The sequence below is a fragment of the Anabrus simplex genome, chromosome 3 (genome assembly GCF_040414725.1).
Source record: "Anabrus simplex isolate iqAnaSimp1 chromosome 3, ASM4041472v1, whole genome shotgun sequence".
Classification (NCBI taxonomy): Eukaryota; Metazoa; Arthropoda; class Insecta; order Orthoptera; family Tettigoniidae; genus Anabrus; species Anabrus simplex.
In genome coordinates, this window is record NC_090267.1 from 149,623,756 (window position 1) to 149,640,876 (window position 17,121).

Genomic DNA, 17,121 nt, shown 5'->3' on the forward strand with positions numbered 1-17,121 from the left:
AAAAATGAAAACTTTCAAACTTTCTTTTTTTCTACTCAAAAGTAAATGTTTTGCTTATAAATGTGTATACAAAGTTCCACATAATTTTCTTGAGACTAAATTTTCTTAAAAACTACCTTAATTGTCTTACTTCATCCAATAAAAGGAGAAAATTGGACCTACAAAAGTAATAAGTGTTTGAGATATCAACACATGGAGTGCCATTAGGCAGTATGCTTATGCTTCTAAATATAGGCTATTGTAAAATGGTTAAAAGTCATAAAAGGGCTGTATTTAATAAATAACTAAATATACACAGTAAATCAAAATTAATCAAAAATATACAACTTCACCTTGTATGACAGTAAATTTAATCTGTTACTTGAATTTGATTCATTTCAAGAGTTAAGAAAAGATCATGTTACCCACCTTTACACTGTCATCATCTTCATCATAACCCAGATTACTAGCACCTCTCTCTTGTTCAAACACTTGCCTCCTGTTAGCACCACCAGCCAGCACTCGTCGCTTATTGCGTTTCCTCTTACCCAGGCCAAGAGCAAGGAGTGCCACCAATAGCAATATGAGACACAGTGCTGCTACTGCTGCCCCCACAAGTAACCAGGTGTCCCTGGTACGGGCTCCCCGCCAGCCTCCGTCAAGTGGCAGAGCTCCCTTCAGATATGCTGAAACATGCCATCTGGTTCAACCTCGTGCAAGGCTATAAAAATAAACCTCTACCATTTATAATTCATAGAAAATATCCTCTGTTATTCTAGATGACATGAATGCAATATTCTGTTGTATATATATCTTTCTATTTCCTGTTGAATTTCACTCCATTTATAACAAACTATATATATCAATGAATCATGTTCTAAGTACAGTATGGAGCTATGGTACAGGAAGAATAAGCAACAAAAAATGTGGAGTCCGTTCATGTCATTAGAGATTTTGTGGTTATCCCAGTCTCCCATTTTTTAATATTGCCATGTTTACATAAATGGGTTCTCTCCTCACTAATCTCAGTGTCTGACTCCGTAGCTGAATGGTCAGCATAAGGCCTTTGGTTCAGAGGGTGCCGGATTTGATTCCCGGACAGGTCGTAGATTTTAATCTTAAGTGGTTAATTCCTCTGGTTTGAGGACAACATCCCTGCACCTCACACAACACTATCCTCCACCTCAATAAGATGCAGTTTCCTGTACAGAGAAGATACCATCTATCCTTGTTGTCCTTGTTGTAGGGTCTGCCTTGCATGGCTTCACTGGGCCAGCAATAGCCACACAAAATTATTATTACCAAACTCAGTTCTAGATCAGTTCTCCCCAACTGTTTCTTGTTTTATTTTTGGGAACCATAGAGATATTTAAGTAAGTCTTGGAGAACCCTGACTTCGTGTACATATTTTAATCTAGAACAAAATATAAAATATTAGGGTTAGTTTTAGAGTTAGTTTTTCTGATTATACATACATACATACATTTTCATTATAGACTGTTATGCCTTTCAGCGTTCAGTCTGCAAGCCTCCGAGAATTTATTAAACGTCGCCACAATCCTCGATTTGCAAGTAGTGTTGTGGCTTCATTTAGTTCTATACCTCTTATCTTTAAGTCGTTAGAAACCGAGTCTAACCATCATCACCTTGGTCTCCCTCTACTTCTCTTACCCTCCATAGCAGAGTTTTTCTGATGATGATGATGATTATTATTATTATTATTATTATTATTATTATTATTATTAATTTTATAGTATTTTAAATTATGAAAGAACGGTTGTGTAAGAAGGGGCCCAGAGCCCTAATATCACCATCAATAAAGAATCTATCTATATCTATCTGTCTATCTGTCTTACTAAAATTGTGTTGTACAAACAGTAGATCAAATTGCAATTCATATATTTTCAATAAAATTTTAGAACTGCAGTATTTATTTAACCGTCTTCATAGAAAGGTCTGTTACTATTACTTGATGGATGCAGTGTTTTCAGCAGAATGGGCCGACGTGTCACACTTCACGTGAGTCAGTCTCTCAAATTCATGAAAGATTCAAAGAAGAAAGGACTGTCAGTGAAGGACAGTGACTGCCATGATCACCATCTCCTTCCACTTGTGACTTTTATCTGTGGTCCAGTCTGAAGGGAACACTGCACACAAATAATCCAAGGACATTAAAAGACCTGAAGGACAATATTCATAATGAAATGTTGAGAACTGATGTCAGAGAGTTGTGCAAAGTGTATGATAACATGTTAAGGCACACACAACAGTGCACTGAAGTCCAAGGAGGTCATTTTCAGCACCTACTGTGAAATAAAAGATCATTTCAATATTAAAGACCTTTGCATCAGCATATTTCTTTTACTTGTTGATTGTATCTGCAGCATACCTCTCCCCATGGCTCAGTTCATGCAGCTTGTTGCTGAATATCCTATAGGTGTGGCGACCAAGGGGACAGGTGTGCTTGGCTTTGCTCCATCAGTTCGCCCCTGCTAACGAGAGAGAGAGAGAGAGAGCGCTCAAAGACTCAAAGTTTTCCGGAAGACACCGAACTGACATGATTGACCCATGTACTAGGGTGTCATGTGTTTGTTGTTGCACGTGCAAGACATCTTATTGATTGTTTGTAGTCGAGAAATAGATTTGTGCATTTCAGTAGTACCATTGTTCTTGGAACAATTTGAGTTTATTTGAAGTTACAGTATATAACGTGACTGACCTTCTGGTGTTACTTTTGTGAAATGGCTGAATCGTGTGTAATAAAACAGTTACTGGATAAACTATTCTCGCAACTGAAGTGTGCATATTTTGTGGATAGTTTAAAATGCTAAGCCTACTCCACATCTTCCTCGGAATCTACCTCCTCGTACTCTTAATTCCTCTGGCTTGGGGACTGGTCATTTATGACGTCTTCGCAATTCATTTCATCCTTACTAGGTCACCACCAAGCCTTTTCAGAGACCATGTATTATTATTATTGAGCCATGTATTTTATTTATCCCCCTTTTATAAAACTTGCTATGTGTATTTTAATGGGTTTTCGACTCATTTTTATGTACTACTGTGTTATTTCACCCTTTTGAGTTATGCCCTCGGGCAAATTGTAATAAAGCATTCCCAAATTATGGCCCCAGGGTAAAGGAGTTGATCCGCCCTGGGAGCGGTCTGACCTGTACTTGTCTCCCTTTGCTTTCCCCTCCTTTGCCCCTGCGGAAGCGCCGTGCCCCTCTAGTGCAGCCTATGTGTGTTGCTTTGCATCACATGGCCTTCCGTCATCGCTACTCTCGGCAAGGCAGTGCTGGCTCGCAGGGAGTAGGCATTTGTTTCTTGCTCTGTCACCTGAGCACTTCACGGCTCTGTCTTCAAACCTAGGACCTCATGGAGTATGGGAGGTAAGCATCTAAGTCTTGATTAGACTCACAGATGATGGGAGGACATTCCTTCGCTTGTAAGCCACTTGATGGGTGCTAAATGTTGTTGTAAGGCATTATAAGTGCCAAGCTAGTTGAAATCTAACATGTTTGAATCAGAATTTGTAAAGTTATTTGTGAACCTTTTAGTCTGTTTACTGCACCTTAAGAGAAGTTACTGGGAGTTTGTGCCTTTGGTAGATGTAAATATATATGTTGAGTAATGTATTCAACTTCCTCCAGCAAGCTGGGCGCAGGTCATTTATGAGCCTCCTCCAGTTTGTCCTGTCCGTCCATCCGTCCAAAGCTGATGTTCTACTTTCTTGCTGCAAATTTACATCACGTTTGCCAAGATCTTTCAAAATTTGCTTTTCCCAACCATAATGAGGTCTCCTTCTGAGTCTCTTACCAACAATATTCTTTTCATAGCATGTTCTTGGGGTTCTATGTGGAGCCATCCTTCTCTTATGTCCCTACTATATTAGTCTGCTTAATTCTAAGATTTCCAACATACTCCCACATATTCTGATCCCTTATTTTGTGTCTAATTGTCTTTTGGAGACAAGAACAGAGGAATTTTGTTTTGATGGCCTGTAGGTGACATTTTGCAGGTCCAGTCAAAGTTATTGCTTCCAGTCCATATGTTGGAATTGAAAAGTGCACCTGAAGATTAAATAATGCTACTTTCAGAAATATAATGTTAGCTGACAGCTGGCAATGGTGCCACCATATTTAAATAGCCATTTAAAATACACTTTTGGTGCATGAACATAAACTTATTATTTTTTTGGTGATTCAGAAAGACTTACTCTATTCAAAGAAGTAATAAGCCAAAATGTGAATTTTTGATGACTTTTCAAGTCCAAGAGCCGTTAAGCTCTATCATTTATTCTGCACTCAAGAAAAATAATCTGAATCTACATATGAGCACCAGTAATTAGTTAAATTAAATTATTGTAATTAGTATTATCAGAGGTTAGTCTGATGTATGTACAAAAATAAACTGACATCAACATTGTAGAATATATATTTACCTAAAAGCACTCTCTGCAGGTAACATGCTAGCTTGATAATTTATCTTGTGAAGTTATTCTTGGTAAACACAAGAGTAATAACTAGGCAGAGTAAGTGTCATTGATGTGCCAATAGTCACCTAGTGACCTGTGCTTTGTTTACAATGCAACTAATGAGGCAAGCAGCTTCATTCAGACTCACAATGAAGGAGGAAGGTCATCCAACTGTTCTATTACAGGATGCTGTTGTTCTGCAGTGTGGGAAAATGTGGCAACACAAGTCAACTGCTGGTTCAGAATTATAACAGAAGGAATGTGAATGTGAGGATGAGAGGGGAAGAAATTGTCAGTTTTGAAAATAATTAATATGCTGTGATATTATAGGAGTTTTCTTATTTACAACCAGAAAATAATAAATGCTAAAGAAAGAAATATATGGAATGATAGTATGAGGGCAGATCAAAAAAGCAACATACAACTTTAAAAAATATATTTCATTAAGAAAAAATATCCAATAAAGAACTTCAAGTTTTCCTTATTTTTCAACTTATGAACAAAGTCTCTCCAGATATTTTTTCCATTGTGACACAAAGTTGAATATATCTTATTTATAGAACGTTGTTCCTTGGTAGTATAGTCACCTTTCAAAGCCAATTTCACTTAACTCACAGGAATTTCTTCAGTGGTCCAAAGAGGTGGAAGTCAGACAATGCTAGTTCTGCACTGTTAATGCAAACATTGAGAAATATGGCTAGGAGATACTCAAACGTCCACCATACTGTCCAGACATTGAACTCTCTGACTTTCACCTCTTCATACCACTGAAGAAATTCCTATGAGATCAATGCTTAGGCTCAAATGAAGTGAAATCAGTCATGCACAGGTGACTATACTTGCACAGTACAGAGTTCAGTGATAAAGGCATATTTAATTTGGTGTTATGATGAAAGAAATTTTTTGAAAGATTTAATTCACATGTTGAAAAAAAGGCAAGATCTTCAGTTTTTTGTGCACATCTCTTCATTTTTTCCTACTCGTTACATACCTTATAATCCTGAAGAACACCTGCACTTTTTTTGTTTTACAGAAACATTGCTCCTTAAATTCAGGTGCGGGTCACATTTAAGCTTTTCGTATCATGGCCTCATAATACATTGTTCCAGAGACACGTCAACGCAGCAACAGCGGTTTCATGTCGTGCGACTTGACAATGGCTGAAATTTCCCTCCGTTGCTCACTTCCACGTTACCGGAATCACATGGTGTGGTAGTTGATTAATACTGTACTTTGTGTTCTGAGTGAAGAAGCATCAGTGGTAACAAGTGATGAATTCAAAACAGCATTTACAGTCATTTATTGTGAGTGAGAAACTTAAAATTGTAACAGAAGCTGAAACTATCAGACTGAGCTCAATAGCTCCAGTCGCTTAAGTGTGGCCAGTATCCAGTATTCGGGAGATAGTGAGTTCGAACCCCACTATCGGCAGCCCTGAAGATGGTTTTCCGTGGTTTCCCATTTTCACACCAGGCAAATGCTGGGGCTGTAGCTCAATTAACACCACGGCCACTTCCTTCCCACTCCTACCCCTTTCCTACCCCATCGTCGCCATAAGAACTATCTATGTCGGTGCGACATAAGGCAACTTGTAAAAATAAAAAATAAAATTTAAAAAACTATTGGAAATCATGTCACCGGCAGAAAATATAATATTGATGAATCATGTATTTGTGATTGGAGAAAGAAGAAGGAAATATTATAAAAACAGTAATGGTGATCATAAAGCTTTCCAAGAGCAGAGCGCACAGTTTCACGAAACTGAAAAACGGCTTTATAAATATGTGACTGAAAGACATGAACTAGGTTATAGTGTATCGACTGAAATGTGTGAATTAAAATCATTAGGGATCATAAAGGAACTTTAAAAGGAGGGTTTTACTGCAAGCCGTGTGTGGATAAGGAACTTTATAATTAGAAACGGATTGTGTATGAGAAGATGTACATCTATTTCACAACGTCTCCCTATTGCCAACAAAGAAAAGTTGACGGCCTTTCATTGCCACGGTTTTTTGTTGCTATTGGCTTTATGTCGCATTGACACAGATAGGTCTTATGGCGACGATGGGACAGTAAAGGGCTAGGAGTGGGAAGGAAGCGGCCATGGCCTTAATTAAGGTACAGCCCTAGCATTTGCCTGGTTTGAAAATGGGAAACCATGGAAAACCATCTTCAGGACTGCCGACAGTGGGGTTCGAACCCACTATCTCCCGAATACTAGATACTGGCCTCACTTAAGCGACTGCAGCTATCGAACTCGGTAAGTTATTTATTTGCGGAAGCAAAATTCCTATTTGCTTTCTCAAAATGGGAATGCTGATCAGATGCCTGTTTATTTTGAAATGTCATTAGACAATACGGTTCACATTAAGGGCTGTAAAAGTATTACTATCAGGACAGTTGGTAACGAAAAGCAACACTGCATGGTAATGTTATGCATGTTAGCTGATGGAACCAAACTTCCTCCGTATGTGGTTTTGAACAGAAAAACACTTTTGTAAGGAAATTTGCTGTCTGGTATTTTTGCTTGAACCCAAGAATCTAGCTGGATGAACAGTGAGCTAATTGAGGACTGGGTGAAGTGTGTTTGGCAACGTCACCAGGAGCTTCATTACAGAAGAAGAGCCTGCGTGGGCTTGACAATAATCACAGGTATACTACAGGCACCATAAAGGAAAAACTGATCTGGCAATAATTTCAGGAGGGCTGACCTCTACATTACAGCCATTGGATGTTTGTGTGAACCAGTCTTTCAAAGCTGCATTGAAACTGGTCTACGCCTAGTGGATGGCTTCTGCTGGTGATCACACGCTGACATCAACTGGACGAGTGAAACGACCCGAAGTGGAACTTCTATGCAAATGGATAAAAACTGCATAGGATCACATCTCCAATGACTTGATGAGGGAAAGTTACAAGAAATGTGGAATTTCAAATTCTGTGGTTGGTAGTGAGGATGACTATGTATGGGAAGGTGACAGTGATCAAAGTTCTGATGGTGGTTGTTCTGATGACGTTGAATCGTGACTGATTTGTACACTGAACTACTTTTATTTCTCACTGTGGTGTTTTTAATGTTTTTATTACTTGTAAAGTGTTTTTAACTATCAATTTTGTGACACATTTGCAGAAATTAAAAGAATTGGTAAGTAAACATACGATTTATTACAAAGATAAGTTTCCTAGAAAGAAACCATAATTTAATTTCATCGATTACAAATGTTTAAAATATTTAAGCTCTTTAAGTCTTTAGGCTTTTTCAACCATGAAATTACCAGTGTTTCTCCCCAGTATAACAGTGGACTCATAAGTTTCCAAGACGCTGGTGTTAGTGCGCCGTTGAAACACCACTGCAAGCCTCTTATGTAGGACAATGCAGTGATGGTGCACTAGGGGAAGCATGTGCCTCCACTTGTATAAATGCCTGCCTTTGGCCTACACCAAAAAATAAGGTTCCTAGAAAGAAACCATAATTTAATTTTAACGCGATGAATTTCCATTGGTTATGTTTTCGAATATTTTTGGATCATCATTTCAGTAAAAATCCTGGAATATTTTGTGTTATTAAGATATGAAAAGACACAATTTGAGAAATGTTTGGTCCCAACATTGAGCACATATTGAAGTTATAGTTAATTTGTTGTATACAAGGAACTTGGTATACAAGGCACAACATAAAAGTTTATTGCTTCAACACATTTATACAATATGTACATGAAATAGAACGAAACTTTTCTTGAAGCTTGTTGAGTTGCACACGTTTAATGTTAATATAAGGTAGGAGGCTGAGGGCCTGAATAATATTTACATTTGAGATTCCTATATACATTCAATCTTGTCTTCATGAGACAGTCTGTTCAAATGAGAGAATGTTCTTGATAGTCGAAAACTATCGGTCATGTATAATAACAAGTGGAACTTGTAGAGAGAGTTCGTATTAGCAGCATGCTAACGCAAGGAACTTGCATCTAATGTCCATATATAGCAGAATGCTATGATTGGAGTCGGAGCACTGTAGGGGACTTGAGTGAGTAGCAGAATGCTTGGATGGGTGCTCGACATGGCTACGGGTTGCAGGATGAATGAGGCAATGTCCAGAGGTGAAACCTCATGGCCAGGAATCAGTCCACCTATTCAGAACACATTTTTAAGAGGGTACCTCCATGTCTGACTTGCGGTGTAGTCTGGTCGTTGGACACTGTAGGAGTCCTGGAGAGGCGAGAAACGTTGCTCCTTTTATAGTGCTGGCTGACGTCACAGACGATCACGTCAGTGCACTGCAGTCTGCCTCGTGGTCTCTGGAAACATCCATGTGTCGGGTGGGCTGCGGAGATTGTAGGCACGGAGGACACACACAACATAATTTACCATAGTATTGCTGTTCAATTAACTCATTGACTTAGACTGTGTATCCACTCCAAAGCTCACCAGTTTGAGACATACAAATGATGTAAGGACATCCATCATTGTTTACCAAGTGGCAACACTAATACATGTGCGCTGCTCACATGTAGATTCTAGATCTTTCCAGGTCAGTGGGTTTATTAAAAAAGGTATTAAAGTTATAAGTTTGCATGTACTCTATTATTAAAACAGTACCTGCTCTCAAATCAAAGTTGAAGTTGATATTTCAGGAAGTTATTGTTTTATATCTGGAATAATTACTTGTATTATATTGAAATAATATGAACTTATAAATGAATTAATGATTTTAGATAGACTAATTATTTATGATTACACCAAATTTCTTTTTGAAGTGTTCTTGACAATTCACTTAATAATCTCACCTTACAAATGCTGATTTTGTAGTCAATAATCAACTACCCTTAAGCCTTAAATATTGAGTTTTATGAGTATTACCGTCCTGTAGGCTTCACTTATAATACAACAGGAGGTGGTACCAGACTAGGCTGTGCTCGGGGTGCCAAGCACTCTAAATCTGGGCTTGAATATAATTGGATACATTTAAGTTTTAATTTCCAATCCAGGAAAAAGGACGGGTGCTACAGAAGAAGCTAACCAGTGTCTATATCAATGACTTACTTTACTCTAAAATACTCTATATTAACATAATAAGAAAGGTTGATGCAGGTATGAAAGCCAAATTACTGACTTACGTTCTGCCTTAGTGAGAATGGGGTATCCCAGCTCAGCTGTGACTTCTGAATCAGACACTAGCCTCATGTCAGCAGCAGCTGTGTGGGCTAGGACAGGCTTTCCTGCTACATGAACAGAGTAGAGAAGCTCTGTGGCTCCAGGCTCACGAGATGTCATGTTTAGCAGTTGTACCGACACGGGTTCTGTCAGCCGTCGGTCACGAGCCCGTCTCAGCCTCAGCTGGCCCTGTTGTTGTTGTTGTTGTTGTTGCTGCTGCTGCTTGATTATGGCCAATGCTGTTGCATTGCCAATACCAAGGTGACGCTCCTGCTGCCTGTCAAGAAGGGGAGAATTGCAGTTTAGGTAAAGAACTCATGAAGTTTCTACTGGGTAGTATTTAGTTCACAAATTTCTCCTTTTAGAACCATCTTATAATTCAGCCTAGTGCTCTAAACTGCAGTGCAAACATCAGTGTCTTTGACTTCATAATAGTAAGAGGAGTAATCAAACGCAGCAGAATTTCATGTTTTAAGGTAATGATAATTGCTAATTTATTCTGGTTGTAATAAAATGATAAGCAGTGGCACCTACTTGGTGGGGGGCAAGGCGTTTTCTGTCCTTCCCCCCCAACTGATGAAGGGGGAGGGGCAGAGTGCCATTTGCCCCCTCAAAAATCCCCTTAAAACATGGAAGCTGCTAAGGTGTTAAATCTTGAGAAGGTGGTAGATGGTTTTATATCAAGAAATTAGATAAGTAAACTCGTGTCCTCATCCTGAGGTGGTGCAGCTCTTTTCATGCACACTCCCAATGGAGGTGAGCTGCATGTACCATTTCAACCATATACCAGCCCTCCTGCCATTCTTAATTTTCTGACAGTACCAGGAATCGAAACCGGACCCCCAAGGCTGACAGCTAATAATACTAACTGTTATGCTACAGAGGTGGACAATAAATTAGATTACAAAGCGGGCATTCCTTCATAGAACTACATTTCCCAATGGAGACTGTTCTGGTGGTACATCTGCATAATATACAGTTCAGTAATAGGATATTTACTAAGAAAATGTATTTATGAAGCAAGTTCTAATTTTTTTTACTTGTGATTTTGATAACTTCATACATAAAACATTCCTTAAAAATATTTACTGTATTTATGGATCAAATTCTATTTTTCTGTTTATTTGTGAATATTATCGAAAACTCTGTAAATAAGACTCGTTCAAAAATGTATTTGAGAAACAAGCTCTATTATTGTTCTGTTTTTTCTGTTTGTTTGTGAATATTGTTATTATATAGGAATGTTTGCATTAATAGTTTTACCTCATTTCTCATGCTTGTGTTCATGTAAATCATGCCTCCCACCCCCCAATAATTACCCGAAGCCTGATGGTAAGACAGTCTAATTGACTTTCTTTTCAGTTCTGATGAATGTCCCGAAGTATGAAATTTTTAATGTTCTCATAAATAAAATAAAACTAACATTTTTGCATTATACAGGGTAAGTAAGTTAATGGTAAACACAATGACAATTCAGTAGGTAATGGAAAGAAACATTCAAGTGCAATTCGAGTCATATATACGAGGGGCGTAATATATTGTTTTACACTTTATTTTTTGTACGTATGGGTACGGTTCACATTTCACTTTTGAAGGTGGTGACGTGTAACTAGTGTCCTGTTCCACTGTTTGGTAGCAGAATACACACAGAGCACAACAAATGCACTCATCACAGCCATTTCATAACAACACTATCAGTGTAGGAGCAGACACGATGAAAGGCAACCGTCAGGCACAGAGCTATACGACGGCACTTGGTGGCAGTCTGTGGAGAAAATGCACCATCACAGAAAACAGTTTACAACTGGGTGGAAGGTTGGAAAACTAGGAAAACTAAAAATAAAACATAATAAAACCAAAAAGAAGATGATATTATCCCTACAGTTATAGAAATAATACGTGTTTGTATAACAATAATTAGGGTTGATGGTTAGAATAAATTGATAATTTATATCAGTTAATGTTTGAATAACTAACCATTGAGGGAAGAAGCGGAGGCATACATCGGTGGACAAGGGAACCAGTTCTGGAAGGAATGTGACAGTGTCAACACCAGCCAACATTGCCCGGGTCGAACAGGCCATTCAAGGAAATAAATGCATCACATTTACGGAAGTGGAGGCAGCCACGGGAATTAGCCGAAACACCCTGCAGCGGATCGTGCATGGATGCTTACAGTTGGGGAAGGTCTCATTCACGTGGGTGCCTAGACTATTGCCTGCAGACAAAAAAGCAGAGGCATGTGGACGTGTGGAGAGAACTTTTGCGACGCCATGATCAAGATCCAGCCGACTTCATGGCTAGGCTTGTGACTGGTCCATTACCATGAGCCACAAACAAAACAACAATCGATACAATGGAAGCATAGGGGCAGTCCACCGCCAAAGAAACGTCGAACAGTGATTATCACCTGTTCGGGAACATGAAGAAACCTCTGTGTGGTCGCCGTTTTTTGGATTTTTACAGAACTGGACACAGCTGTCAAGGCATGGGTACGCAGCATCCGAAAGAATGGTTTCAGGAAGGTCTGGAGAGACTGACATATCGATGGCAAAAGTGCATACAGTTACAAGGAATTTATGTTGAAAAGGTGCACGTAACAACTGATGTGTAATGTTCTTCATTTGGGTAGAAAATAATAAAGTGTAAAACAATATAGTACGCTGTTCGTAGAAATTCAGGAACAATGAAAGGAACCCGTACTAGGATAAACACAATAACAGGTCAGTGTGGGAGGAGGGAGAAATAGAAAGAAAACACAAAAGGATGAAGACAATCTCCGCATCTTAATTCACTGCCGTTTACAAATAGACTGGCTCTATCCTCATCAATCCCAGTTCTTAGACATCCTTCTCTTCTCAGCCTCCGACAAGTTCATTTCTGCTTCCCAGGTTCGTCACGAGGGCGGACTTTACACTCACTGCAAACCACTCTTTCTATTTTCTCTAGTTTTGACAGTTTAAACGTTGAAAATATTTCTTAGCAGACAAAGTAAGGGTCCCCATACCACGAAGAACGTAAAATTAAGCAATTTACTCAATTGTGCCAAAAGTTGAAGGGCTAAAGGGCTTGAAAATGTTTCAAATTGTGAGTCTTGGATAGCTCTGTCAAACTGAAGAAAATTTTGAAAGTCACTTCTGGCCTAAATGCAGTTTCCTAAGAGCAGCCTAAAATCACTTATTTCTTTACTTGTTTTCTTTTTGATTCAAATCCTAGACAAATTAACTTATTTACATAATTCTTTCTGTAATGTGTTCCTTGGTTCAATACCCTCAGGCAATTTTTGATTTTTTTTAAAATGTCCACACCGAATGTGGTTGAAACAATGCATTGACTCACATTAGTGCTCGTAGTGGTAGAAAAAGGCAAACTGCTCTAATCTAATCGACTGGATAATGATGATAAAGAAACGGATTGTAAAGAAATTATTCTCATAATTTCATCATCATCATCATCATCATCTAAAGGCTTCGCCTTGTCGCTGCAACCATTGATCTCTTCTCTCTGCGATCCTTTTCATCTCTCCATAACCTTGGCATCCCATCATCTCAACTACCTCTTCAATGATCTTCTTCCGTGGTTTCCCTCTGCCTTTCTTTCCCATCACCTTGCCTTCGAACAAGTTCTTTATGAAGTTATTATGCCGGAGAATGTGACCGAAAACTGATGCTTTTCTCCTTTTTATCGCTGTTATTAAATGCCTCTGGGTGTTTATTTCTCTAAGCACTGCTTCATTAGTTTTCTTCTCAATCCAGCTAGTTCTAGTCATCTTCCTCCATAGCCACATTTCCACTGCCTCTAGTCGTTTCACGTCCTCCTTCAAGAGAGTCCATCCTTCACAGCCGTATAGCAGCACACTCCAAATGAACGTTTTGATAAATAATTTCTTTTGTTCAGTATTTAAGGATTTATTAGTTAAGAGCTGCTTCTTCTCCTCAAAGGCTTTCTTACACAGGGAAATCCTTTTTTTTATTTCCACAGTGCATCTGTTGTCATCGGTAATAACTGATCCTAAGTAGCAGAACTTGTGGACCTGTTTTATTAAAATATTTCCAATTCTGAGCTGTGCCTCTGGCTTCATTTTAGATTTGCTTACAACCATAACATTAGTTTTATTTACATTAATGTTAAGTTGGAAATCTTTTAAGATGGATGTTAATTTGTTGAGCATGATCTGCATGTTCTTCTCATTGTCAGCCAGAAGTGCAATATCGTCGGCAAATCTAATACAGTGTACAGTTGTTCCATTTATTTTAATGCCAGGTGTTTTGGATTTAAAAATTTTCATGGCCTCTTCAATGTACAGATTAAATAGAAATGGTGATAAGGAACACCCCTGTCTTACTCCTTTCCTGATTCTCACCTTGCATACTTTATCATTACTTTCGATGTTTATTCTTTGATTGATGTAGAGGTTGAGTATTGCTTTTCTGTCTTTCCAGTCCAAATGAATGTCCTTCATAATTTTGAACAGCCTTTTCCAATGAACATTGTCAAAAGCTTTTTCCAGGTCTACAAAAGCTATATATGTATTTCTGTTAAGCTCCAGTCTTCTCTCCAAGATGGTTTTAAGTGCTATAATAGCTTCTCTTGTTCCTACTCCTTTCCTGAACCCAAACTGATCATCATCTAGATTCTGCTCAATTTTCATTTTGATTCTGTTTTTTAATATGCATGTGAATATTTTTGCTGCATGTGAAACAAGACTTAGTATTCTGTAATTGGAGCATTCTGTTGAATCTCCTTTTTTGTGCAGAAGTACTGCTTTGCTTTCAACAAAATCCTCTGGCATATCTCCGTTTTCATAGCAGTACTGGATGATTTTGAAGAGTTCATCCTTCAGCTTTTTTCCAGAGTTTTTCCACAGTTCAGCAGGCAGTTTGTCTGGTCCAGGAGCCTTGTTCTTTTTCAGCTGTTGCAGTGCTGTTTCGAATTCACTTCTCACTATGGGAGGACCTAGTTCATCTTGTGAAACCTGGTCTTGTTTTATGATGTACTCATCTACATTGTCAATTTCTTCTCCATTATATAGATCCTCCAAATACCCTTTCCATCTCTTCATTACCTCCTCATCTTCTATTAACAGACTTCCTTCCGTATCTTTTATTACACTGGATTTCATTTTAGCCTTGAATTGTGTTCTTTTTACTTGATTGTATGCTCTGTCAACATTTCCGATTTTCATATCATGTTCTATGCTTTTACAAATGTCATTCATCCATCTTTCTTTCGCCTCTCGGCACTTCTGTGTAACTAAGTTTTTTAGTTTCTTATAGTTTATCATTCCTTCTGGGGTATTTTTCCGATGCTCTTTGTTTCTTTCCTGAATGAGATTTAGTATTTCTTCGGTCATCCAGTTCTTCCTGGGTTCAAGCGTCTTTTTTCCTAGCACTTCATCTGCTGCCGTTGTAAGTGAAGCTTTGACAGCGTCCCAATCTGTTTCGTTGCAGTTGTTGTACATGATCGTATCTGTCTTTTCTTCGAATGCTACTTGTGTTAATGGATCATTTAACTTTTCTAGATTCCATTTCTTGCTTCTTGGTTTCCTAAACTTCTTCAGCCTAATTCGACATTTTGCTAATACTGGGACATGGTCGCTGTCGATGTCTAAGCCAGGATAGCTATGGCATGAAGTTACCTGATTTCTATACCTTCTCTTAACTATAATGTAGTCAATTTGGTATCTGTTATTATCTCCGAAATCCTTCCATGTGTAACGTCTTCTATTAGGCATGTCAAATACAGTGTTCATTATGATCATGTCCTGTTCTTCACAGAAGTCCATCATACGTTCTCCTCTATCATTTGTTCGTCCTAGACCGAATCTGCCAGCAACTTTTCTAGTAATATTGCTGCCAACCACAGCACTGAAGTCTCCCATTATGATTATGTTATCTTTGTCTTTGTTTAGTTTAATTATATCTTCTATTTTATGATACATTTCCTCAACTTCATCGTCGTCATGTCCAGTAGTAGGGAAGTATACCTGTATTATTACCATATCTCATAATTTATTATATTTTATTTACCTAAAATTCGTAGCTCATATCTCTAGGATGCTTTCAACATTGAGTTGCTTGCCTGAAAGACTGAAACTGTGGATTTTTCTCCTTTTGAAGGTCGTATTGTGGGTATGATTTATTGTTTATACTATGGAAGTGTAAGATAAGAAGAAAGTTACATTCATTCATCTTTATCTTATTGTCTTTTCCTTTTACGTTTGTTTATCCGGCCTTAAACTTCCCACATCAAGATGTAATATTTGTAAAAATGGCCCCTCAATGAGTGTTGGAACCTGTGCTCCTGAAGCAGAAACAAGAAAGTGGATACAATTTCCCAGTCTTTTTGTCTCTAATCTTCGACTGTGTTCATTTGGCTTTGTTCCTATCAGTGGTATAATGTTAGAGTCTGCAATGCCTGCAGCTTAAGTGGCTCACAGACCTCCCAATAAAGAATAAATGAATAAATAACTTGACCTGAATACCACTCTGCATGGGAAATATCACACTGTTATGCGCTCGTAGAATGGGCAAAAAAGTTTATTTTTACAGTGCGTATGTAGAGTAATTAACGGATGGTTGCATCTGCATGTAAATTATTGTTGTTGTGTTGAGTGTAAGAGAGAGCTGTCTCTCATAACATGAGTGGCATGCTCTCTGACAAATATCTGTGCAAATTTATTATTACAGGAACAGCAAAAATTGGTACCAAAATATCGTTAGACCTAATTATTCTTGTTTCTGTTCCTTCCAAAGAATGATTTTTGAAGCTGAAACTTCGTCCTCAGAATCAAATGTTTCATTTATGGATATCATTGAAATCATCATTGTCTTTGTGTCCCAGAAAGTACGCTGCATGGAGGTTTTATATAATTTAATTTGAGGGGGTCCAGTTTTGTTTTCTGCAGGCGGGCCTGTATCATATTTGTTACGCCTCTGGTTCCTATCCCATACTTTCCATATCAACACTGAAATCTGTCATTGTGGCCCCTCAGCTAGTGTTGATGCCTGCAGAAGCAGAAATAATCTTCTTGAGGGCTGAGAAGAAAATCATGTAAAACAATTTGGAATTGATGAGGAGAGAGGCTATCTGTTGGAAGCTGGCAGTGTTTGAAGATGTGGAGATCATCCATGTCCGCTTGTATGTCCATGTTCATCCTTATCTCCTCTTTCTGTTGCTGACCTATCATTGTGTTAATCTCATTATGTGCTCTGATTTGTGTTCCTATTTTTTCCATATAACTCAGTGTGTTTGTCACTTGTTTGCTCCTTTCCATGAATTAAGAAATTTATATGAAGTGCCTTGTTTTTACATTGCAAATCACTCTTTCTATTTTCTCTCATGTTGACAGTTTTTCTCCTTCTGAAGGTTCTCTCGTGGGTATATTTTATTATATGAACCATTCACCATCGTTTCACTCTATGATGTCTTCCCACTGTGCTCTTGAATTGTGTAGCTTGTATAAAAAGCAAACTTATAGCTTCCTTCTGATATCATGATCATAGCCATGT

At 38.2% G+C, this 17,121-nt stretch overlaps 1 protein-coding gene across 2 annotated transcripts in view; it reads right to left on the reverse strand.

Annotated features, from left to right (window-relative positions):
* LOC136867128 (uncharacterized) overlaps positions 1 to 17,121 on the reverse strand; it is a 231,716-nt gene that overhangs the window by 32,074 nt on the left and 182,521 nt on the right. For both annotated transcript variants that reach the window (XM_067144231.2, XM_067144232.2), the window contains exons 3-4: positions 9,574 to 9,887; positions 409 to 665 (exon numbers count right to left, since the gene is read on the reverse strand). In XM_067144231.2, the coding sequence (XP_067000332.2) occupies positions 409 to 665; positions 9,574 to 9,887 (571 nt within the window). The remainder of the gene's footprint in view (positions 1 to 408; positions 666 to 9,573; positions 9,888 to 17,121) is intronic.